General features: G+C 45.2%; 2 protein-coding genes across 7 annotated transcripts; one reads left to right on the top strand and one right to left on the bottom strand.

Annotated features, from left to right (window-relative positions):
• Positions 1–7,048: 7,048 nt before the first annotated feature.
• On the top strand, positions 7,049–12,746 carry LOC119312795 (putative RNA-binding protein Luc7-like 2). 6 transcript variants are annotated; one of them, XR_005151445.1, is made up of 14 exons: positions 7,049–7,320; positions 7,605–7,657; positions 7,782–7,950; positions 8,048–8,111; positions 8,494–8,573; positions 8,699–8,852; positions 9,354–9,415; positions 9,631–9,696; positions 10,828–10,886; positions 10,974–11,055; positions 11,263–11,553; positions 11,651–11,755; positions 11,905–11,951; positions 12,043–12,090. XR_005151445.1 is itself a non-coding variant. In XM_037588560.1 (13 exons), the coding sequence occupies exons 1-13, from the start codon at positions 7,174–7,176 to the stop codon at positions 12,387–12,389; spliced, it is 1,242 nt and encodes a 413-aa protein (XP_037444457.1). In that variant the 5' UTR covers positions 7,049–7,173; the 3' UTR covers positions 12,390–12,746. The 6 variants fall into 6 exon arrangements, 1 of the variants encoding a protein (XP_037444457.1); XR_005151442.1 differs by having other exon boundaries at positions 11,263–11,327; positions 11,434–11,951; XR_005151443.1 differs by having other exon boundaries at positions 11,651–11,951.
• Positions 12,747–13,117: 371 nt separating this feature from the next.
• LOC119312794 (30S ribosomal protein S6 alpha, chloroplastic-like) lies at positions 13,118–15,357 on the bottom strand. Its single transcript, XM_037588559.1, has 2 exons — positions 14,922–15,357; positions 13,118–13,579 (listed from the first exon to the last, which is right to left on the bottom strand). The coding sequence occupies exons 1-2, from the start codon at positions 15,303–15,305 to the stop codon at positions 13,334–13,336; spliced, it is 630 nt and encodes a 209-aa protein (XP_037444456.1). The 5' UTR covers positions 15,306–15,357; the 3' UTR covers positions 13,118–13,333.
• Between the last annotated feature and the right edge of the window lie 10,641 nt (positions 15,358–25,998).

Below are 25,998 nucleotides of genomic sequence, written 5' to 3'. Positions count from 1 at the left end.
CCCGCGCGCCTTCCCCTCCCCCTCCCCCCTCCGCCGCGCGCAGGTGGTCGATGTCGGCCAAAGCCCGTGCGGCGGCGGAGGTACTGCCTCCCCTCTCAGGTCTATGGGTGGCGCGGGATGCCTCATCTTGAGGGTGTGATACCGATCTGGATAGTGGCGGCCGGATGGACAACGACGGCGTGGCAACCGCCCAGCGTCCCAACAGTGGCCTTGGCGGCAGGGCCGGTGTAGCCCTTCCCGATCAGGGGCGGAGGGCCCTGGATCAGGGGCGACGGCCCCTAGGATGGCCTCCTTGTCCGGTGGCGTGGTGGGGTGGGAGGGCTGCCGGGATCGGACCGGATGGCCGGAGATTCACAAGCGGGTTTGTGCCGCGGCTTGCTGCCCAGGTGTCCAATGGTGCCGAGCTGCTTCTTCCTCCAACCCATGTTGTGTGCACTCCGTCTTACCGGACATGGCTGCGCTGCTAGCCGGTTATCGGGTCGGGACGGAGCGGGAGGTGGGGATCCAGATTGGGATAATTCCCAGGTCGGCTCATGCCGGCGGTGACGGCGACAACACCCGAGGGTATCGTTTTTCTTCTTGGGGACGTCATTTGGATCCGCCATACCTTTTCCCACCTCACGGTCTCTCGGGGTGAAAACCCTAAGGCGATGATGACACTCTTGGCGTCATGCCCTTCTTGAAGGCATCGTCGTGAGAGTTATGTGGCGGTGGGCACCGTTTGGGTGCATCGGCAGTTGCAGATGGCGTGCCCCTCTTCATCCAGGTGGTAGCTGTTACGGGGGAAACCCTAGGTCTGGGTCTATCGGATCAGATGATGACGGAGACTTTGGTGCCGTTCTCCCTCCTGGGTGCATCGTCTTTGGAGCAGCGATTCACTGGAGAGGCCAACATGTGGAGCGGTGTTACATCGACCGCATTGAAGACGGCGGGGCTCGACGGCGTGGAGTAGTGGAGTCTTAGAGTTGGACGTAGTTTGATCGACGCACGTAGGTTGGTGGTGTAGAAGTGCATGCTCTAGCCAATGCAACCAAAAGACCGATCTGATGGAAGAGACTAGGCAGCACATTATACGTCAACACTCCCCCTCACTTGTGGCTCCCTCAGGCCTAAACGTGGACCGAAAATGGGCTGCAATTTAATTGCGTCAGCCGGGTCTTGAACTCAAGACCTCTTGGCTCCGATACCATGTAGAAGTGCATGCTCTAGCCAGTGCAACCAAAAGACCGATCTGATGGAAGAGACTAGGCAACACATTATACGTCAACAGGTGGTGCTGCCTGGTGTCATGGTGACGTCGACGGCAGATGAGACTAGCAAGATCTATGCAGTGGTTGCTCCTGAAGACGGGATGACAGAAGATGGCGGTGGCGGGTCCTTGAGTGTGCGCATGTGGTGCATGTTATAGGACGCCTAGACCGGATGGTATTAAGACCCCTGGATTATGTTGTGTTTGTTATGCGGATAAGGCACGCCTGTATTGGTGTAGGTGTAGCGACTTTGTTCGCTTAGAAGGTGGCTTCGGGTTGATCCTTGTATTAATTTTGCCAGACTCTGATGAATAACTAATAAATATGGCTGTGTGCATCATGATGATGCAGAGGCCGGGGTAATCCTCCTTAAAAAAACAGTACATATAAGTTTTTTTTTGTGTGAGCTGAATATGCAGGGACCAGGCCGGAAAGAAGCCCACGGGCCGGCTACTCGGACCGACACGTAGGCCCATCTACACAAAGCAACAGTCCACGTCCAAGCCGTATGCATGCTCCGTGTATAGCTGTTCTTGTGTCCGTGTTGAGGTCGGAATCGGATTTCTATACGATCGAGCGAGCGATCAACGACTAGAGGGAGGCCGATCGATCTATGGCGGTCGTGTACTACAGATACAGAAGCGAGGCGAATACGTTCTCGGTGCCGGTGCCGGGACCCACGGTCAGCGTCGGCGAGCTGAAGCGCCTCATCATGGGCTCGCCCCGCTACGGCGGCCACAGGCGGGGCCGGGAGAGCATCGAATTCTACTTCCACAGGTCGCCGGCCTGCGACGACGACGCCCACAGCCGGGACGGGGACGGGGACGGGGACGGGGAGAGCATCGAGCTCTACAGGTCGCCGGCCTGCGACGACGAGTACGACGACGACGCCCAGCCCGTGCCCCTCCACTCCACGGTGATCGTGTGCCGCGTCCCACCTGGCCGCCACGCCGAGGTCATCATCAGGGGCACCCCTTCCTCCCCTCTGATCCCGAAATCGGTGCAGGAGCGGCGGCATGGCTCTTCGTCCTGGTCTGCGACGTCACCTGCTGCTGCTCCGGTTCTCGCCCCGCCCCCGCCGCCCTCGATCCCGGCGACCACCATGGAAAATCATGAACCACATCGGGCTACCTTGACCTCGCATCGCGACCATGAGAGGAAGAGGGCGGATCTTGAAGACCGGAGGCAAGAGGACGACCGTGGTTTCAAGAGAAGGTGTGGATCGCCAAGACCGGAGGCACCAGGAGGCGTAGTTTCTCTTGTGTAATTGATTGAAATGATGATTACCAGAATTTAGACAGGAAAAATGAATGGGCATTTACAGCTCAGTTTCTGTAATTGTATGCTTCCACAACTACGGAGTAGTAGTAATATATACCATTCAAATGATTCAGAGTGTTATTACTTATTAGCAATCGAAATACTTAATTTTGCCTCCGACATTGTAGATCCGTTTAATTTACCTTTGTTTTCAATTTACCAGAGTGTTTGAGTAAATTTGTGTTTTGATACACCAAACTGAGGAATTGTCCCAGGCCAGGCAGCAACCCTCTGTTGTGGGAGTCGGAGTCATTTCTGTTGTGATTCATCTGCGTTTCTTTGTATAAACATCAGAATCCATTGTTGATTGAACATGAGAGTTCTAATCGTGATTTGATCCAAGACATGCCTACCTTGCTGTCAGTGGCGGAGCCAGGATTTGCTAACGCCCCAGGCGAGAAACCAAAGGCTAAAATCTACCAAAAAATTCAGTTTGAAGGCATACAAAAGTCAATCTATGTTGCAACAAAATTACTAACAAACATGATATTCAATGGCCTCTAGCAGTAATATAGGAACAAAATTACGAGAAAAGGCGTTTTGGAGGCCGAGCTCCATGAAGGCCTTTATTTTTAAAAAATTCAAATTCAAACTTTTATGGTTCAAAAAATTCTGAAAAAAATATGCGTGTATGTAAGGATGTAACTCACATGTGTGTAAAAATTCATGATGAAATACCTTAAGTTGCGACCTGTACAAAAAAGACAAATCCATGGCATGGGAGGATGAATAGTATCATGTGTTAAACAGCCCCATATTTGTCTTTTTGCACAGCCCTCATTTCAATGTATTTGAACTGAAAATTTACACACATGTGTATTATGCCTTCATGTATATATCTGTGATTTTTTTCAGAATTTTTTGAGATGTAAACATACAAATTTCAATGAAATTTCAAATCTGAATCTGGAGGCCTCACTGGAGCCCGAGCTCCAAAAGGGATTTCCGCAAAATTACTAAATGTCAAATTTTATTTTTGCATCTAAGTATCTAACAAACATTGGCCTCTAGCAGCAACGGTTTAATCTAGCAACTGACAAAAATCATCATCTAGCAATAGTGGCATCTACAAACAAAAATTGAGGTTTGGAAATTGGAAGAGATACGACCATTTTGCGCTTTCCTCTTGCTGCCTTGCTGCTGTCCAGTTGCTCTGTGACGCGGCTGTTGAGAAAAAGGCGCCTCCAAGGAAGGGCCACCTCGGCCACCTTGCCGGCAGTTCGCCGGGGCCACCGCCTCGCCGGACAAGGCGGCAGCCCACAACGGCGCAGAAGGGGACTGGGGGCGGGCGGTTGGATAGGTGTATAGGCAGAGGCGCAGAAGGGGATTGGGGGCGGCTGGATGGGTAGCACGACGACAGCCGGCGGCGGGGCGGCGGGCGGCGCCGACGGGCAGGGACGCGGCCACCGGCCTCGCCTAGGTTCATCAAGTTGGGGGAAGGGGCGGCGGACAGGTTCGTCCAAACCCTCGTGAGTAGCACACGCACGCGCAGGGAAAGGCACTGACCTGGGTGGATGGGCCAGTTGGCTCAGGCTGCCTGGGCTAAGAAGTGGGCTGCGCCCCAGGCCGAACAGTGTTTTTTTGTATATATGGGCTGAGAAAATTTCCCACGCCCCAGGCAACGGCCTGGGCTGCCTGGGGCCCAGCTCCGTCCATGCTTGCTGTGATGAACAAGCAAAAAGCTTTCTCCTGAAACGGGCTTCCGCCCCGCTTTAATTAATTTATATAAAGCCCAAAACGATCAGACCGCCGTGCTCTGTTATATTAGTTGGAAGCCTGGATGGAAGATCTCCGGGGTGCCCTGTAAACATTGTGACGATTTAATAACTTTGCGAGTTTGTCTCAGAAAAAGAAAAGCTGGAAGCCTGTAAGGCAAGAACTGTGCATATACTTCTTCAGTTCAGTCGTAGAAAACTTAATAACCAGTAAAACAACAGCGAAGCCTATCCATAGATAGGAGTAGTTATGATTTCAGATGTTGCGTTGGAAGAATTTATAGATACGGAATGAATGGCAGAGGAATGCATGGTAGGCTTTCCAGAACTGAAATTGCACTGCAGCTTAAGAGTATCTTCAACAGACGCGCGAAGCGCCGCACGCAAAAAACCTGTTTGCCGCGCGCGTTTCGGCTGGTTTAGCGCGCCCGCCTGCGCTGGCTCCAGCAGCCGCACTATAATGCAGCGGCGCGCGCCGCTCCAGCAAAGCGCAAAAATACAGCGCGCGCGCCGCACAAACCACATATACATTTCAAAGAAGATGAGCAAAAATGATCAAACAAACAAAATAAATCAACAATAAATAGTTCAATTTCGTTATCATTACAACTCAAACAAATAGTTTATCGTTCAGTACAACAACTAATGCAATAAACACAACAAATAGTTCATGAACAATACAATGTCGAATGCAGATATCATCATGCTCTTTGTCGTCCATGCCATGCCCAACACTCTTCAATCAGATCATTCTGAAGTTCATTGTGCGTTGCGGGACGCCGAATGGCATGATAGGAGGCAATAAAACGGGCTACCCTTTCAGCCCTCCGTCGCAGTCGCACGGGATGTCCCAAGAGCTCATACTGTGAGTAGTCTAAATCTTGGCCACGCTCATTCTCGATGATCATGTTGTGCATGATCACACAAGCGTGCATGATGTACCAAAGCATTTTTTGATCCCAAAATCTAGCCGGTCCTCTCACAATAGCAAACTGAGCTTGCAAAATCCCAAATGCTCTCTCCACATCTTTTCTAGCCGCCGCATGAGTATTGTGGAAATCAAGATTTTTCTTACCTTCCGGCTTTTTCAACGGCTTCACGAAGGTTTGCCACTTTGGATAGATGCCATCCGCTAGATAATAGCCATAGTTGTACGTATGCCCATTTGCTACAAACTGCACCGGTGGCAACTCACCGTTTGCAATCTTATTCATCAGTGGTGACCGGTTGACAACATTGATGTCATTCAAAGATCCAGGCATTCCAAAGAATGCATGCCAAATCCAAGTCTCCTGATTGGCCACCGCTTCAAGGATTATAGTGGAACCCTTTTTTTGGCCGTGGAATTGCCCATGCCATGCCTTTGGACAATTCTTCCAACTCCAATGCATGCAATCTATTGAGCCAAGCATGCCAGGAAAGCCGCGAGCTTTGTTCATCGCCAATAGCCTTGCGACGTCTTCAGCATTGGGAGATCTCAAATACTCCTCGCCAAACACTTGCACAATTCTCACTGCAAAGCGCTTGACACACATGATGGCTTGGCTCTTACCCATAGCCAAGTGATCATCAACAAGATCAGTCGGTATACCGTATGCCAACATACGCAAAGCGGTTGCCATCTCTCTGAAAGGTGCTATGCCTGAGCTCTCCGGCGGCATTCCTCTTTTGCTGAAAAAAACGGTCATGGCTCGCTAGTTTCTCTGCAATGCGCCTGAACAACTCGGTGCTCATCCTAAACCAGCGACGAAAATACAATTCGGGGTATATGGGATTCTCCGCAAAATAATGCCTGATCAATCTGTTGTGGGCATCGATCCCATCCCTCCAAATTTTCTGCCGAACCACCGTGCTTCGATTTTTTTTATATGCATAGCTAGGATCATTGCAAGATCCTCCTCCTCTTCCATATCAAATTCTTCTTCGGAAGAATCATACGACAAACTCATCTACAATGTTCAATACTATACTATAAAAACTACAATTCAAAACATGCATCAAATTCATGAAGTTTGAGCAATACATACCTTGTAGGCGTTTTGTCAAACACCTTGCGGGCGCGGCGCGGCAGCGAGCGCTCGGGCGCTGTTCCTCGGACGACGGAGGCGCGCGAGCGCCGGCGGGACTAGGAGGGGATGGGGCCGGAAACGCGGGCGCGCGGGGATAGGCCTGGGAAGCCTGAACGGTCGCCGGGGGGCGCGGGCGGCGGCGGCGGCGCGGCCGGACGAGGGTGAAAGTGGGAGAGGAAGTGCGGGCGCGAGCGCTGGAGTGTGCCGCGCGCTGCAGCGGGCGCCCGAAATACACCGCGCGGGTAAGTGTTTTCGACCGCGCGCCCAACCCGTTATAGCGCGCACGCCGTTTTTGCGCGCCCGCTGGAGCGACCCGCCGCGTTGTGCGCGCGCTAAACCGGCCTAATTTGCGGCGCGGCGCTAGTTTAGCGTGGCTGTTGGAGATGCTCTAACAGCGAGCCTTTGCATTCTTCTTGCACACGTACAGTACAGATAGCTGTTTTTTCGTGAGCAGATTTTTTTTTTGAGAAATTGGGAGCAGAATAGTTTTTTTTAGAGCAACTTTTTTTTTGAGGGAACTTTTTTTAGAGCAACTTGTGAGCCAGCGGCGGGCCAGGCTGGAAAGAAGCCGACGGGCCGGCAACTCGGACCGACACGGAGCCCATCAAAGGAAAGCAAGAGGCAGGGCCCGGCCCGGCCCGACCGAATCCTCCCAGGTGTCCCGTTCCGTTTCCCCTTGTCTCTCTCCGTCTTTAGGCTCGGGGCTGGAGGGGAGAGCGTCCCGACTCGTCTCGCTCGTCGGGTGGAAACCCTAGCTTCGTATAAACCCAAACCCCCCGCCTCGCCTCGCCGGAGCGGCGGCAGCAGTCGCCGGCAGCGATGGACGCGATGCGGAAGCAGCTGGACGTGCTGATGGGGGCCAACCGCAACGGCGACGTGCGGGAGGTCAACCGCAAGTACTTCGACCGCGACGTCTGCCGCCTCTTCCTCGCCGGCCTCTGCCCCCACGACCTCTTCCAGCTCACGGTACCTCCCGTCCATCCCCGTCCCCGCGCCCCTCCCCCTCTCCCGGCGCCCGATTCCCGCCGGCGGAGGGGCGGTTGTCGCCGTCAGGCGGCCCGCGGTAGATTTGGTTTCGAATCGGCCCCTGCGCTGTTGCGTTTATTATTAGGGGAAATTCATCCGTAGAAGAAAAACAAAAAACAAAATAAAAACCGTGGTGTATGGCGTGTGCTTTGAGATATCTGATGAAGCAATTAGTTTCTCTTGTGTTATGCCGCAATCTAACCGGCCAGTTTCGCTCATGACAGAAAATGGATCTCGGACCCTGCCCCAAGGTCCACTCGCTGCAGCTGCGGAAGGAGTATCCTTCGTTACATTTGATTACATCTGTTACTTATGCGGCACGGCATGTATTGCTGCAGTAATTTTTTCTTCCCACGCGCGCTAGTGTTTGTTCATCGATTGCCTTCCTGAGCTCCTGGTAGCTATGAGGAGGTGAAAGCAAAGGGGACGGAGAATTTCGACAGGGAGCTCGAGGACATGATAGACAGGCTCATCGTGGAGTGCGAGCGCAAGATCCAGAGGGCGCTCAAACGCCTCGCCGACGAGGATGCCAAGGCTGCTATCGCCATATCCGTCTCCGAGGTCACTCAGGTATCCAGACACCCGTGTGTTACGAAGGCCCATCTGTTTCTCAGAGGCTAATTAATGGCTTCAGCTAAATTGCCTGCCTTCCTGTTAATGTTTGCAGTCTGAAGAAGTTGCGCAGCTGTCAAAGGAAATCAAGGAGAAAATGAAAGAAGCTGATATCTTCGGTAATGTCATCTCATTCATGTTTTGCCCAATTGGTTGTAGTGTTTCTGTTCACGGTAGTCCAGCAGGTTCAGTGTACTGTAGCTGTCTTAAGTCTTAATTACAATTTTGAACACTCTTCACCTGACACAGTATGAAACTACATTGACAAAATGTACTCTGCTCTAATATATTCTTGAGCAGTACTATGTTGGAAGATGGGATAATTTTTCTCTCAGCATAGTTTTTCATTAACTGACGAAACGAGCACTGGTGATATAACTAATTATCTGGTTTCTTTATTACGGGCCAACACAACATGGGATAGGAAACCGTAGGAGTTGGAAAAACAGAGGAATTGAAATGTTACTAAATGTTTCTTCTCGATCAATACTTCCCAAACAGATTTTGAAGGGAAGACTGATGACAAAATCAAGACCATGGAATTGGTGGAAGAATTAAGATCTAAAAGGGCTGACCTGCAGGTATGTATTATTTAGAATTTTGAATATCTGTGTTATCAGTTCTCATATATCTTGCAAGCGCATGTTACTAAACAGGTAATGTTTTAGTTTTAATACGGTAGGTTCTTTTTTCCACTTCATTGCAGGCTACCCTCTTGCTTGATGCCTTTAACAAGGACCGAGCTGCAATACCTCAACCTATTCCACCTCCTCAAATGGCAACACTGCCAGCACCTCCTCCTCCTGATGCTCGTACTCAAGAACTGATCAATGAGAAGCTAAGTAAAGCTGAAGCCCTTGGTATGTTTTTTTTTACCATTTTTCTTTACAAAGTATATCTATAGTGTTTTTGTCCTTTTGAAAGCATATATTTGTGTGAGTAATTGGGACCAAGTTGTGAGAATTTTCTCCAATACATTCTAGCTTTGAATTCAACCACTCAATTAGTTGATTACTCGACAGTTGACACACCAATAAGATATTTTGTAATGATATATGCTGGAAATTTTAGTTTGATATATTTGTTCTTTTAAAGGTGAGACACTAAAAGGTTTTATTGGAGAATTGTGAACTTATCATTGCTTTTAGTTTTCTTATCTGGATCATTTAGGCGCGACTTGATGTTTTTGACCTCAGTGCCTGTCGGGGTCATGGATTAGGTTTGCGGTATTATATAGATCTTTACTTATTGGTACATTGCACATCAGTTTCTTCAATAGTTGGATAATTAAGTTTTTCTGGATAGTTTATCTAAGCACAAAAAAGTATGCAGTGATATTTTCATGTTTGTCCGTTCGGTAGGTGAACAAGGGATGGTAGAAGAAGCGCAGAAAGCTTTAGAAGAAGCAGAAGCTCTCAAAAAGGTAGCTGTTGCCATCATTACCTAATTTTATCATGTCTAGCTTTTCACCTGTAAATTACTCAATTGTGGAAGGTTAATTTATATATTTTTAGCACTACCTTTGCAGAATATGGTAGATATAACTTGACACTGTTAGGTCACTGATACTTCCATTCTTTTCTTTGTTTTGTATGAACCATCACTGATGTCTCCTTTCCTTGACTTTATTATCACCAGTTGGCAGCGGCACGGCAGGAGCCAGTTGCTGATCCTTCTAAATACAGTGTTGCTGATGTTCGAATTGTGAGTTATGAAGGGCCATTTCTTATTTCTTATTCGTGTTACTGCATTAATTTAAGCATTGCTAGCACACTAGGTTTTTCTGCTTAAATGTACGTTGATGATCGTTTACTTAGTAGCATATGCTAGTTTTTTGTACATGCTGCAGAAATGCTTCCAACATTAGTGGTTTCCTTGATACCTAGTATTTTCTAGGCATTTTACTATCCAATGAGTATTTACTACCAAGTCTTACATGCAAAGGTTTTCTGCAACCTTGGTATTTGATGTGATTACTCTCTATAGTTTTGAATACTAATTAAACTCATGCATTTCCCGGCCATTGGCGTTAGGAAAAAGGCTGTATTTTGCATAAGTTGAAATTTCTGATTAAATTGATCTTATATTGTACTCCCTCCGTCCCAAAATTCTTTTCTTAGATTGGTGTAGATATGGATGTATCTAACACTAAAATGTAACTAGATACATCCGTATTTAGACAAATCTAAGACAAGAATTTTGGGACGGAGGGAGTACTATAATTCACTTCTTGTATCAGTTTAAAACTCATTGAAGTGACAGCTCGACTTTTGTGCATTAGGAAATCTATGTTCCTTTTGTATATTATTACTTGCATGGTTCTCAAATTAGCTAGCGAGTAATGGAATATAAAGTGTTATGCAGGAATTTGTAGTTGTTCCACAAGTGGCTGCATGTAGAACTTTGTGTAACTATATCGTCAGAATAGATGATATTGGATACATATATTTATAATTTTTTGTGCTAATGTTTTCCTGTATTCTTTTCTGTACCATCCCACACTATTAAACTTTGGAACTAACTCCGTCATTCTTCATCATAATTAGATTTTTGTTGTTATACAATGAAGAATGAATTCCTGTGATTTTGATTTATGAGCTTGTTCTTGTGTGCTGTAATTGGTATAGAAGCATTGTGCATTCTTCATATTCATGAATGTGGTGAATTAGGAATTGCATCATATGTAATGTGCTCTTAAGAATTTGGTCACCGCTATGGTCTGCATTATTTCCGAGGGTTATCTATTCTTTTCCTTTTATTTATATCTGGATAAACATCTCATACTACTGCTCATACGCCCAGCATTGCTAATCGTATCCTCTGTTCATTCTATAGACTGATCAGAAGTTGCGCCTCTGTGACATATGTGGAGCATTTTTGAGCGTCTATGACAAGTAATGCCTTTCATCTCTCACTTGTAAAATGTTGATTCAAATTGGATCTTTCAGATGGAAATGTATCTCATGCCATATTATATACAGTGATCGACGTCTTGCTGACCATTTTGGAGGGAAGCTACACTTGGGTTATATGTTGATTCGTGAGAAACTGAAAGAACTCCAGGTACATTCTTGCATGCCCAGAGTACAAATACGATGGTGGGAGCGATTGAACAAAGTAGTATTTCAGATATTATACACATTAAAACCAATAAATCTACATGATTCTGTTAACACTTGCATTCTGTTTTTCAAAATAGTTTGTGGCTATTTTATCTTTTTGCCGTTTTTCTAAGTTTGTTAAGTTGCAAATTTTGAACGTCTTTATCAGGTGCTGAATGTAATGTCCCATTTTCTGCTTTAAAGAGTTACTCTGTTTTGGGCCTTTTGGCATCTGTGAGTTTTCTTATCTCAAGGAAGAGCCTTCAGGTTCTTGCCTTCTCTATATGTTAATTTTATCTCACATTGGAGGGCGCCATGGTTGTTACGATAGTCATTACAGGAATTAGTCAATGTTGCATAAGCGGAATCTCATGTGACAATCGTCCTCCCTCCTTCCCATGGCAACAACAGCCGCCAACTGTATGTTGACAAATGTAAGCATAGGAGTGAGCAGAACATGGTATGGAGAATCATGTTTACTTAATTGTGTTAGCTTTCTCATATATACTGATCAGAAGCTGGAGCTTGCTTTCTGCTTGGTGATCCATATTTTGTAGAGCTGGTGATAAATAGTACCGGTTAAGTTACCCTGAAAGCGCACCCTTTTGCCATCTTTTCCTGTAAGTTACAACCTGTTCATATGCTGCCTGCTCCATAAATATGTAAGTTGTCATTGTCAGAAAATCTCAACTGTAATGTATCCCTTGCCTTTTTCATTCCGTCGTCGTATGAATCGAGCTATCTCCACTCGGTAAGCATGTATATATTGTGAATAATGTCATTCTAAAACTATGTCATATTTGCCTTTTAGGAGGAGAGGAACAAAAAAAGGACCGAGAAACCTGACGATGACAGACGGTATGGTCTTTCCCAGCTTTTGCTTTGTTCTGTCATGGCGCTTATTATTATTAAGCAACACAATCTGAAAGTTGATACTTGGTTTTCCTAGATCAAGGGAAAACAGCAGGGACCGCAATGGGCGGGCATCCAGGGATAGAGATGCAGAAAGAAAGGACAGGGTTGAGCCCCGGGATAGCAGAAGAGACCACGACAGGGATCGTGAAAGGCGCCATGACAGGGACCGTCGCCATGACCGCGACCGTGATAGAGATCATGACCGCTCCTCGCGTGGTAGAGAGCATGACCGTGATAGGAGAAGGGAACGCTCCCGATCCAGGGACCGCAGCAGGTATTGCCGAATGTTTTTTTATTTCCTGTTTGATTTCAGAGGCTTGCTACTACCATAGGCCAATCCTGACAGTTGTTTTGATTCTCAGGCGCCATGAAAGATATTGAGTCTGTTGCTCCATGGCTGGCTGATTCCCCTGGGGGTGCTCCCGTCTTCCTGCATGATAGTGATGGTGCTTTTTAAGATATATGGTGAGGTTGCGCTTTGTACTGGAGAAAGGAAGATTGTCTTGATGTTTGTCTTCGCTGCTGGATTGTTAGTCGAACCCTGTGTTTCTGTTTCAGTCTTATCTTTTCTGTCTATCTGACCTGATGTTGTGTACCAGAGTATACTGTTTTATATGTTACCAACGTGTAAGAGTTTTGTGTTACTCAAGCCTCCTTGGGCCCGCCTGTCAAACTTACATGTGACAGTATTTGTAATTTTCTTATCTTGTGATGGTATTGAGCTAATTTCCTCCGACTTGTCGAGCCTCTATTCCTCAGGGATCATGGTTGAAATAATTTTCCATGCCTGATTAGTGATTATCTGAATCACTGTAGAGGTGGTTAGGCTCTGGTTAGAGCCAGATTTTTAAAAATAAAAAAATAGTAATATTTTGAAGTTTTGTATTTTCTAAGTAAAAAACCCCACATATACACGGGGATTGATCTGCATACTTGTAAAATTTCATTTCTAAGTGGATTCAAGTAGGCTATTATAGAATCATTCTTTTTTTTTCCATAATCCACTCATGAAATTTTACAGGCACATACTCCTAGATATATAAACTCCTAGATATGTTAAAAAAAAACAGGCTCAGCCTAAGAGCATTTTATGTTACCAGGTTGTGAAATGCAGTAAATTCAACCTGATGCCATAACCAGCACATAGAAAGTCAGGGACGAACATGAATTTCTTCTAGAATATAAACAAAACAGATGACACCATTTTCTCCAACAATTGCAAAAGAAGGCATACACATCTACACCCAGGGCGGCAGTAGCATTCTCGTATGATATAAACACCAACTAGAAAACCTGGAGCTTTCAATTTTACACCCCTGGTCCCTCTAGTAGACTCTCCTCTTGCGAACTTTGAAGCTGGTCGAGCGGATGACGTCGTCGTCGGCGTTGAACTTCATCTGCAGCGCGTCCACCGACTCGGGCTTGGTGAAGTAGGTCCAGAGGAGGTAGATGCCGTCGTAGTAGGTGAAGGGCAGCCCGGTCCTGCTGTTCCTCTTCCTGATGCTGTAGGCCAGCGGGATGACCCCTCTGTTGAACACCTCCACGTACATGGCGCCCCCGGCCACGAGCAGCTGCAATGACAGTTCAGCGAGGGAGGAGCTCCGTCAGTAAGCAGAATGACAAATGCCAATAGATTCGATGCGATGATGCTGCAGAGTTCGTGGCACGCTGTTTCCGAATCCCAGCGAACCTGAACTCCCATGCTCCTGAATTTGTTCGGGTTTGACGAATCAGGCTTGAAATTTGTGGGTTTAAAGGGACCATCATTAGTCAGTAAGTTTTGAAGGCTATAATTGTACCCAACTTTTTTAATACAACAATGTGCGTGCTAGAACACCATTACCGCACGGTTCATGGCAAGCTGCTTACGTGAGTCTGAACCCCGTTCCCCTGAATCTGTCGGGATTTGTGGGGTTAATGGAACCAATGTTTGTCATTATAAGTTATGAAAGGCTATTATTGTACCCAACTTGTTTAATGCAGCAATGTGCGATGCTAGAACACCATTATCATCAGTGGTGAGATGTTATTCTCTACCAGTTGGTAGAAGATCGAACTCATAGGCAGAAACGTTGATGACCAAGAGAGCAATAAGATGGAATTGTTTCGATCAAGCGGTGTAAATACTGATCATGCACTCAATCAAACCTACTCAGTTCATCTTAAACTGGGAAATAAAGATAATCTTTTCATGCACCACATTTTACCCAAGGCCTTCAGATAATCAAAACATGAGAACAATGATTGGAGACTCAAGCTAATACTGTCACAGTGGCCACCACCACCCTGAATTTTCACAGGAACTCGTGTGTAAATTGCAGCTGGATGATCGTCAGTGGCGAGATATTATTCTCTAATCCTTCTCTCTACCAATTGATAGAACATCTAACTGACAGGCTGAAAAATTAATGACCAAGAGAGCAATAAGAGGGCATTGCTTCGATTAAGCATGTACTCCCTCCGTCCGGAAATATTTGTCTTAGAAATGGTTGTATCTAGACTTATTTTAGTTATAGATGCATCCATTTTCAACCATTTGTAAGACAAGTATTTTCGGACGGAGGGAGTACATATTGATCATGCGCTCACCCTACCAGGCTCATTTAAGTTTTAACTGGTAAAGATATATATCCTGTTCATGCACAGCACTTTACCCAAGCCTTGAAGACTGTCACATTGGCCACTACGCCTAATTTTCACTGGAATTCATGTGTGAATTGCAGCTGAATAATCCTAGTTAACTAAGCAGTGATACAAGACATACAATGCCACATTATCTTCTACACTAAAATACATTCTCGAAGGAATCCGCGTGTGAATTGCAGTGAGGAGATGATCGAATCCGTTGGAGAAGAGGAAATGAGATAACATAAACAGTCTGTTGTGGGGCGGCGCGGGTGGGGTTAGGGTTACCTCCTCGTAGCGCTGGATGAGGGCGAGGCGCTCCTCCTCAGACATGTCGGGGCGGAGCACGACCATGGTCTCGTACTGGCGGAGGCCCGGAGGGCAGGGCGGCATCTCGCGCTCCTCCAGCGCCATCGCCGCCTCCGAGGCCGACATCCCGCCGAAACCGGAGGACGACCCGTCCTCGTCCCCGACCTCCTCGTCGTCGCGGCCGCGGGTGCGGGTCGCGGACGCCGCGCCCCCGTAGAAGCTCGCGGCGTACCCCGTCGAGAACGCGCGGGCGGCGCGTAGGAGGCGGCTGGGCGCGGGGCTGGCGGAGGGGAGGCCGTGGCGCGGGGCGAAGGCCGCGGCGGAGGAGGAGACGGAGACGGAGAGCGCCATGGGCGGCGGCATTGGAGAGGGAGTGGGGAGGAGGGCAGTGCGGGAAGTGGAGTCCCGTGGATAGATAAGGATAGGGGCAAATCGGCGCCCACACTGCGGCGTGCACATGGATTCAAATGACTGTTTCTTTTCAAATCTCACCCCACTGATTTTCGAAAGTCCCATTTGAATTTTGAACAACGATTATGGGTGGTCGGGAGCGACCCGATGTTTTTTCTTGCAAAAATGTTCTACATAGTATACTTGATGGAGTCAAATGCCGCAGATCCCGGTAGGGGTCCTCTGGTAGCCTTGGTGCGATGGTAACATAGGCACATGATTTTACCCAGCTCCGGGCTATGTTGAAGAGATAATACTCTACGTCTGCTTTGGTTGTATTGATTTCGAGGGAGTATACATTACAGATTGATCTACCGCGAGATCTATGTGTGCATCAGGTGTCGTCTACAGGCCTCACCCCTCGGTTTATACAGATACCGGGGTGTACATAGGTCGGTTATATTTAGGGGAATCGTGGTGCAGACGACCTTTAAGTCTTGGAGTAAGTGCCAAATCTTTGAAAACATCCCATCTTTGGCGCTTCTAAGCCCGACGAATCATGGCCCACTGACAAATTATCTTGTGGGGTGGGGGGTGGGGGTGGGGGGGTGGGGTGGGGTCCTTGACCTAGCCCATACGCCTGGGAGACGGAAGGATACTATCAATACTTTTCACTATATTATGATATCCTAAAAACAAACTAAAATATCATGCACTACGGATATTGCCTAGTGCAGAAATTGTCTCGTGGATTTCAGTCGAATTATTTAATTAATTCAAAGTGTTTGATAGAAATAAACGAAGTTCTAAGTTACAACACCATTGTGATTGTTCCTACCTGATAGAGGGAAGAGGCATCTGAAGGAAATATGCCCTAGAGGCAATAATAAAGTTATTATTTATTTCCTTATATCATGATAAATGTTTATTATTCATGCTAGAATTGTATTAACCGGAAACATAATACATGTGTGAATACATAGACAAACATAGTGTCACTAGTATGCCTCTAGTTGACTAGCTTGTTTATCAAAGATGGTTATGTTTCCTAGCCATGGACAAAAGAGTTGTCATTTGATTAACGGGATCACATCATTGGGAGAATGATGTGATTGACTTAACCCATTCCGTTAGCTTAGCACTTGATCGTTTAGTATGTTGCTATTGCTTTCTTCATGACTTATACATGTTCCTGTAACTATGAGATTATGCAACTCCCGTTTACCGGAGGAACACTTTGGGTGCTACCAAACGTCACAACGTAATTGGGTGATTATAAAGGAGTACTACAGGTGTCTCCAAAGGTACATGTTGGGTTGGCGTATTTCGAGATTAGGTTTTGTCACTCCGATTGTCGGAGAGGTATCTCTGGGCCCTCTCGGTAATGCACATCACTATAAGCCTTGCAAGCAATGTAACTAATGAGTTAGTTACGGAATGATGCATTACGTAACGAGTAAAGAGACTTGCCAGTAACGAGATTGAACTAGGTATTGGATACCGACGATCGAATCTCGGGCAAGTAACATACCAATGACAAAGGGAACAACGTATGTTGTTATGCGGTTTGACCGATAAAGATCTTTGTAGAATATGTGGGAGCCAATATGAGCATCCAGGTTCCGCTATTGGTTATTGACCGAGAATAGTTCTAGGTCATGTCTACATTGTTCACGAACCCGTAGGGTCCGCACGCTTAAGGTTTCGATGACAGTTATATTATGAGTTTATGAGTTTTGATGTACCGAAGGAGTTCGGAGTCCCGGATGAGATCGGGGACATGACGAGGAGTCTCGAAATGGTCGAGACGTAAAGATCGATATATTGGACGTCTATATTCGGAGTTCGGAAAGGTTTCGAGTGATTCGGGTATTTTTCGGAGTACCGGAGAGTTACAGGAATTCGCCGGGGAGTATATGGGCCTTATTGGGCCATACGGGAATAGAGGAGAGAGGCCAAAAGGAAGGAGGCCTGCGCCCCCCCTCTGGTCCGAATTGGACAAGGGGGCCGGCCCCCTTTTCCTTCTCCCTCTCCTCCTCTTTTCTTCTCCAACAAGGAAAGGAGGAGTCCTACTCCCGGTGGGAGTAGGACTCCCCCCTTGGTGCGCCTCCTCCATAGGCCGGCCGCCTCCCGCCTTGCTCCTATATATATGGGGGCAGGGGGCACCCCAAAGACACAACAACAATTGATCCTTGAGATCTATTAGCCATGTGCGGTGCCCCCCTCCACCATAGTCCTCCTCGATAATATTGTAGCGGTGCTTAGGCGAAGCCCTGCGACGGTTGAACATCAAGATCGTCACCACGCCGTCGTGCTGACGGAACTCTCCCTCGACACTCGGCTGGATCGGAGTTCGAGGGACGTCATCGAGCGGAACGTGTGCTAGAACTTGGAGGTACCGTAGTTTCGGTGCTTGATCGGTCGGGCCGTGAAGACGTACGACTACATCAACCGCGTTGTTCTAACGCTTCCGCTTTCGGTCTACAAGGGTATGTAGATTACACTCTCCCCTCTTGTTGCTATGCATCACCATGATCTTGCGTGTGCGTAGGATTTTTTTTTTTGAAATTACTACGTTCCCCAACAGTGGCATCCGAGCCAGGTTTTATGCGTAGATGTCATATGCACGAGTAGAACACAAGTGAGTTGCGGGCGATACAAGTCATACTGCTTACCAGCATGTCATACTTTGGCTCAGCGGTATTGTGAGATGAAGCGGCCCAGACCGACATTACGCGTACGCTTACGCGAGACTGGTTTCACCGTTACAAGCACTCGTGCTTAAAGGTGACTGGCGGGTGTCTGTCTCTCTCACTTTAGCTGAACCGAGTATGGCTACGCCCGGTCCTTGCGAAGGTTAAAACAGCATTAACTTGACGAACTATCGTTGTGGTTTTGATGCGTAGGTAAGAACGGTTCTTGCTAAGCCCGTAGCAGCCACGTAAAATTTGCAACAACAAATTAGAGGACGTCTAACTTGTTTTTGCAGGGCATGTTGTGATGTGATATGATCAAGACGTGATGCTATATTTTATTGTATGAGATGATCATGTTTTGTAACCGAAGTTATCGGCAACTGGCAGGAGCCATATGGTTGTCGCTTTATTGTATGAAATGCAAACGCCCTGTAATTGCTTTACTTTATCACTAAGCGGTAGCAATAGTTGTAGAAGCAATAGATGGCGTAACGATAACGATGCTATGATGGAGATCAAGGTGTCGCGCCGGTGACGATGGTGATCACGACGGTGCTTCGAAGATGGAGATCACAAGCACAAGATGATGATGGCCATATCATATCACTTATATTGATTGCATATGATGTTTATCCTTTATGCATCTTATCTTGCTTTGATTGACGGTAGCATTTTAAGATGATCTCTCACTAAAATTATCAAGAAGTGTTCTCCCTGAGTATGCACCGTTGCGAAAGTTCTTCGTGCTGAGACACCACGTGATGATCGGGTGTGATAGGCTCTACGTTCAAATACAACGGGTGCAAAACAGTTGCACACGCGGAATACTCAGGTTAAACTTGACGAGCCTAGCATATAACAGATATGGCCTCGGAACACGGAGACCGAAAGGTCGAGCGTGAATCATATAGTAGATATGATCAACATATTGATGTTCACCGTTGAAACTACTCCATCTCACGTGATGATCGGACATGGTGTAGTTGACATGGATCACGTAATCACTTAGAGGATTAGAGGGATGTCTTTCTAAGTGGGAGTTCTTAAGTAATATGATTATTTGAACTTTAAATTTATCATGAACTTAGTCCTGGTAGTATTTTGCAAATTATGTTGTAGATCAATAGCTCGTGTTGTTGCTTCCCTATATTTTTTGCTTCCCTATGTTTTTATATGTGTTCCTAGAGAAAAACTAAGTTGAAAAGATGTTAGTAGCAATGATGCGGACTTGGTCCGTGATCTGAGGTTTATCCTCATTGCTGCACAGAAGAATTATGTCCTTGATGCACCGCTAGGTGACAGACCTATTGCAGGAGCAGGTGCAGACGTTATGAACGTTTGGCTAGCTCAATATGATGACTACTTGATAGTTTTGTGCACCATGCTTTATGGCTTAGAACCGGGACTACAAAAACGTTTTTGAAACGTCACAGAACATATAAGATGTTTCAAGAGATGAAATTGGTATTTCAGACTCATGCCCATGTCAAGAGGTATGAGACCTTTGACAAATACTTCGCCTAAAAGATGGAGGAGAATTGCTCAACTAGTGAGCAAGTACTTAGATTGTCTGAGTACTACAATCGCTTGAATCAAGTGGAAGTTAATCTTCCAGATAAGATAGTGATTGGCAGAGTTCTCTAGTCACCATTACCAAGTTACTGGAACTTCGTGATGAACTATAATGCAAGGGATGACGAAAATGATTCCCAAGCTCTTCGTGATGCTGAAATCGACGAAGGTAGAAATCAAGAAAAGAGCATCAAGTGTTGATGATTGACAAGACCACTAGTTTCAAGAAAAGGGCAAAGGGAAAGAAAGGGAACTTCAACTAGAATGACAAGCAAGTTGTCACTCCCACAAAGAAGCCCAAAGCTGAACCAAAGCCTGAAACTGAGTGCTTACACTGCAAAGGAAATTGTCACTGGAAACGGAAATACCCTGAATATTTGGTGGATAAGAAGGATGGCAAACTGAACAAGGGTATATTTGATATACAGGTTATTGATGTGTACCTTACTAGTGTTTATAGTAACCCCTGAGTATTTGATACTTGTTCGGTTGCTAAGATTAGTAACTCGAAACATGAGTTACAGAATAAACAGAAACTAGTTGAGGGTGAAGTGATGATGTGTGTTGGAAGTAGTTCCAAGACTGATATGATCATCATCGCACACTCCCTATACTTTCGGGATTAGTGTTAAACCTAAATAAATGTTATTTGGCATTTGCGTTGAACATGAATATGATTTGATCATGTTTATTGCGATACGGTTATTCATTTAAAGTCAAAGAATAATTGTTGTTCTGTTTACATGAATAAAACCTTCGATGGTCATACACCCAATGAAAATAGTTTGTTGGATCTCGATCGTAGTGATACACATATTCATAATATTGATGCCAAAAGATGCAAAGTTAATAATGATAGTGCAACTTATTTGTGGCACTGCCATTTGGATCATATCGGTGTAAAATGCATGAAGAAACTCCATAAAGATGGATTTTCGGAATCACTTGGTTATGAATCATTTGATGCTTGCGAACCGTGCCTTTTGGGCAAGATGACTAAAACTCCGTTCTCCGGAACAATGGAACGAGCTACTGACTTATTGGAAATAATACATACCGATGTATGCGATCCGATGAGTGTTAAGGCTCGTGGCAAGTATCGTTATTTTCTAACCTTCACAGATGATTTGAGTAGATATGGGTATATCTACTTGATGAAACATAAGTCTGAAATTGTTGAAAAGTTCAAAGAATTTCAGAGTGAAGTGGAAAAATCATCGTAACAAGAAAAATAAAGTTTCTACAATCTGATCGTGGAGACGAATATTTGAGTTATGAGTTTGGTCTTCATTTGAAACAATGTGAAATAGTTTCGCAACTCACGCCATCTGGAACACCACAATGTAATGGTGTGTCCGAACATCGTAATCGTACTTTACTAGATATGGTGCGATCTATGATGTCTCTTATCGGTTTACCACTATCGTTTTGGGGTTATGCATTAGAGACAGCTGCATTCACGTTTAATAGGGCACCATCTAAATCCGTTGAGACGACACCGTATGAACTATGGTTTAGCAGTAAACCTAAGCTGTCGTTTCTTAAAGCTTGGAGTTGCTATGCTTATATGAAAAAGGTTTTCAACCTAATAAGCTCGAACCCAAATTGGAGAAGTGCGTCTTCATAGAATACCCAAAGGTAACTATTGGGTACACCTTCTATCACAGATTTGAAGGCAATTTATTCGTTGCTAAGATGGATCTTTTCTAGAAAAGGAGTTTCTCTCGAAAGAAGTGAGTGGGAGGAAAGTAGAACTTGATAAGGTAATTGTACCTTCTTCCAAATTGGAAAGTAGCTCATCACAGAAATCAGTTCCAGTGATGCCTACACCGATTAGTGAGGAAGTTAATGATGATGATCATGAAACTTCGGATCAAGTTACTACAGAAACTCGTAGGTCTTCGAGAGTATGGTCCGCACCAGAGTGGTACGGTAATCCTGTTCTGGAAGTCATGTTACTAGACCATGATGAACCTATGAACTATGAGGAAGCGATGATGAGCCCAGATTCCACGAAATGGCTTGAGGCCATAAAATCTGAGATATGATCCATGTATGAGAACAAAGTATGGACTTTGATTGACTTGCTCGATGATCAGCAAGCCATGTTAAATAAATGGATCTTCAAGAGGAAGACGGACACTGATAGTAGTGTTACTATCTACTAAGCTCGACTTGTTGCGAAAGGTTTTCAACAAGTTCAAGGTATTGAATATGATGAGTTTTTCTCACTCGTATCGAAGCTTAAGTCTGTCTGAATCATGTTAGCAATTGCCACATTTTATGAAATCTGGCAAATGGATGTGAAAACTGCATTCCTTAATGGATTTATTAAAGAAGAGTTGTATATGATGCAACCAGAAAGTTTTTGTCAATCCTAAAGATGCTAACAAAGTGTGCAAGCTCTAGCAATCCATCAATGGACTGGTGCAAGCATCTCGGAGTTGGAATATACGCTTTGATGAGTTGATCAAAGCATACGGTTTTATACGGATTTTTGGAAAGACATGTATTTACAAGAAAGTGAGTGGGAGCACTACAGCATTTCTGATAAGTATATGTGAATGACATATTATTAATTGGAAATGATGTAGAATTTTCTGGAAAGCATAAAGGAGTGTTTGAAAGAAGTTTTTCAAAGAAAGACCTCGGTGAAGCTGCTTACACATTGAGCATCAAGATCTATATAGATAGATCAAGACTCTTGATAAGTTTTTCAATGGGTACATACCTTGATAAATTTTTTGAAGTAGTTCAAAATGGAACAGTCAAAGAAAGAGTTCTTGCCTGTGTTGCAAGGTGTGAAGTTGAGTAAGACTCAAAACCCGACTATGGCAGAAAATAGAAAGAGAATGAAAAGTCATTCCCTATGCCTCAGTCATAGGTTCTATAAAGTATGCTATGCTGTGAACCAGACCTATTGTATACCTTGCTCTGTGTTTGGCAATGGAATACAATTTTGATCCAATAGTAGATCACTGGACAGCGGTCAAGAATATCCTTAGTGAGGACCAAGGAAATACTTCTCGATTATGGAGGTCATAAAAGAGCCCGTTGTAAAAAGTTACATCGGTGTAAGCTTTTACACCGATCCAGATGACTCTAAGTCTCAATCTGGATACATATTGAAAGTGGGAGCAATTAGATAGAGTAGCTCCATGCAGAGCATTGTAGACATAGAATATTTGCAAAATACATACGGCTCTGAATGTGACAGACCCGTAGACTAAACTTCTCTCACGAGCAAAACATGATCATACCTTAGTACTCTTTGGGTGTTAATCACATAGCGATGTGAACTAGATTATTGACTCTAGTAAACCCTTCGGGTGTTGATCACATGATGATGTGAACTATGAGTGTTAATCATATACAGATATGAATATTGGTGTTAAATCACATGATGATGTGAACTAGATTATTGACTCTAGTGCAAGTGGGAGACTGAAGGAAATATGCCCTAGAGGCAATAATAAAGTTATTATTTATTTCCTTATATCATGATAAATGTTTATTATTCATGCTAGAATTGTATTAACCGGAAACATAATACATGTGTGAATACATAGAAAAACATAGTGTCACTAGTATGCCTCTACTTGACTAGCTCGTTTATCAAAGATGGTTATGTTTCCTAGCCATGGACAAAAGAGTTTTCATTTGATTAACGGGATCACATCATTGAGATAATGATGTGATTGACTTGACCCATTCCGTTAGCTTAGCACTTGATCGTTTAGTATGTTGCTATTGCTTTCTTCATGACTTATACATGTTCCTGTAACTATGAGATTATGCAACTCCCGTTTACCGGAGGAACACTTTGGGTGCTACCAAACGTCACAACATAACTGGGTGATTATAAAGGAGTACTACAGGTGTCTCCAAAGGTACATTTTGGGTTGGCGTATTTCGAGATTAGGTTTTGTCACTCCGATTGTCGGAGAGGTATCTCTGGGCCCTCTCGGTAATGCACATCACTATAAGCCTTGCAAGCAATATAACTAATGAGTTAGTTACGGAATGATGCATTACGTAACGAGTAAAGAGACTTGCCAGTAACGAGATTGAACTAGGTATTGGATACCGACGATCGAATCTCGGGCAAGTAACATACCAATGACAAAGGGAACAACATATGTTGTTATGCGGTTTGACCGATAAAGATCTTCGTAGAATATGTGGGAGCCAATATGAGCATCCAGGTTCCGCTATTGGTTATTGACTGAGAATAGTTCTAGGTCATGTCTACATTGTTCTCGAACCCGTAGGGTCCGCACGCTTAAGGTTTCGATGACAGTTATATTATGAGTTTATGAGTTTTGATGTACCGAAAGAGTTCGGAGTCCCGGATGAGATCGGGGACATGACGAGGAGTCTCGAAATGGTCGAGACGTAAAGATCGATATATTGGACGACTATATTCGGAGTTCAGAAAGGTTCCGAGTGATTCGGGTATTTTTCGGAGTACCGGAGAGTTACGGGAATTCGCCGGGGAGTATATGGGCCTTATTGGGCCATACGGGAATAGAGGAGAGAGGCCAAAAGGAAGGAGGCCTGCGCCCCCCCTCTGGTCCGAATTGGACAAGGGGGCCGGCCCCCTTTTCCTTCTCCCTCTCCTCCTCTTTTCTTCTCCAACAAGGAAAGGAGGAGTCCTACTCCCGGTGGGAGTAGGACTCCCCCCTTGGTGCGCCTCCTCCATAGGCCGGCCGCCTCCCCCCTTGCTCCTATATATATGGGGCAGGGGGCACCCCAAAGACACAACAACAATTGATCCTTGAGATCTATTAGCCGTGTGCGGTGCCCCCCTCCACCATTGTCCTCCTCGATAATATTGTAGCGGTGCTTAGGCGAAGCCCTGCGACGGTTGAACATCAAGATCGTCACCACGCCGTCGTGCTGACGGAACTCTCCCTCGACACTCGGCTGGATCGGAGTTCGAGGGACGTCATCGAGCTGAACGTGTGCTAGAACTCGGAGGTGCCGTAGTTTCGGTGCTTGATCGGTCAGGCCGTGAAGACGTATGACTACATCAACCGCGTTGTTCTAACGCTTCCGCTTTCGGTCTACAAGGGTATGTAGATTACACTCTCCCCTCTTGTTGCTATGCATCACCATGATCTTGCGTATGCGTAGGATTTTTTTTTGAAATTACTACGTTCCCCAATAGCATCGTCGCCTGACGGCCAAGGTGATGAAAGAGGCGGCGGTGAGGAAGTAGGCCATGTCACCGTTGTAGTGGGCAAACTGTCTTGAAGGACATGGAAATTTCATGGTTGCGTTGAGTGAAACTAACACCAATGGCCTCGAGGACATTGCCTTGTCAATGGCGGATGAAATCCAAGCGAGGAGACTATATAGTCCCAAAGTGGAGGAGATGGACCCACATATTATGAAGAAGCTAACAAGATCGGTGAACTACAAGGCTGAGGAGGGTGAGACTTTGGGAAATTCTTGGATGAGTATCTCCCTTGATGACACAATTGGAGTCGATCAAACCAAGGATTTTTTTGGAGAGAATTATTATGGAAGACTATACACACAATGTTCTGGTTCCCTCCAACCGCACACAAGGTTCCCTCGCTCAATGATGGAGTGTCATCCAACATGGTTGTAATCGGTGGCCCGATTGTGTTGACCAAGTGAACAACTCACCCCCGAGTGGATTGCCAACTATCGAGTATGTAGCCATCATCCAAGTTCTGTACGAGCAACGAAGCAAAAGGATTTAATGAGTGCTCACAATTACAAAAGATGTTCAAGATAGTATATTTATATGTGAAACCTCTCTTTCTTTATTACTTCCTATTAATTGCAACAATGACCAAAACTATGTTTGTCAACTCTCGACAATTTTTATTCATCATACTCTTTATATGTGAAGTCATTACTCTCCATAAAATCAATATATGATCTTTTTTTATTTATTTTTATTCTTTCTCTTATTTTTATTCCCTCAAGATCATATCAAGAAAGCAAAGCCCTTAACTCAAAACTACTCTTTATTATATAGCTCATGGACTCGATTACATAGATAGAGATCATAAAAAACTCAAAGCTGGATCATACTAAAACTTTATTCTACTAGATCAAGATATAACCAAAAGGAACGAACTAAGAAAAACGCTAAAAGTAAAGGTGTGATGGTGATATGATACCGGGGCACCTCCCCCAAGCTTGGCAGTTCCAAGGGGAGTGCCCATACCTAGGGCTGGACCAAAAGCTCGAAGCTCACAAGCTTAACGAGCGCTCGATAGTTCGACTCGTTAAGCTCGTGGCTCGCTTCTTAATGAACAGAGCCAATCATTGATTTCAGCTCGTTAAGCTTAATGAGCTTAACGAACAAGCTAACGAGTTTCACGAGTAGCTCGTTAAGCTCGTTAGTAACAACATAACAC

This window comes from Triticum dicoccoides, chromosome 5B (assembly GCF_002162155.2).
Source record: "Triticum dicoccoides isolate Atlit2015 ecotype Zavitan chromosome 5B, WEW_v2.0, whole genome shotgun sequence".
Lineage (NCBI taxonomy): Eukaryota > Viridiplantae > Streptophyta > Magnoliopsida > Poales > Poaceae > Triticum > Triticum dicoccoides.
Note: the sequence above shows the minus strand (reverse complement) of the source record. Positions and strands in the feature narration are given on the sequence as shown.

What these genes read in the sequence shown, in the direction of transcription:
- LOC119312794 (XM_037588559.1), bottom strand. Translation starts at nt 15,305, where the DNA reads ATGCCGCCGCCCATGGCGCTCTCCGTCTCCGTCTCCTCCTCCGCCGCG. An exon ending in TCATCCAGCGCTACGAGGAG is followed by an intron (nt 13,580 to 14,921) that starts GTAACCCTAACC and finishes CTGTCATTGCAG; the next exon opens with CTGCTCGTGGCCGGGGGCGC.
- LOC119312795 (XM_037588560.1), top strand. Translation starts at nt 7,174, where the DNA reads ATGGACGCGATGCGGAAGCAGCTGGACGTGCTGATGGGGGCCAACCGC. An exon ending in TTTTTGAGCGTCTATGACAA is followed by an intron (nt 10,887 to 10,973) that starts GTAATGCCTTTC and finishes TATTATATACAG; the next exon opens with TGATCGACGTCTTGCTGACC. An exon ending in AGAAACTGAAAGAACTCCAG is followed by an intron (nt 11,056 to 11,904) that starts GTACATTCTTGC and finishes TTTGCCTTTTAG; the next exon opens with GAGGAGAGGAACAAAAAAAG.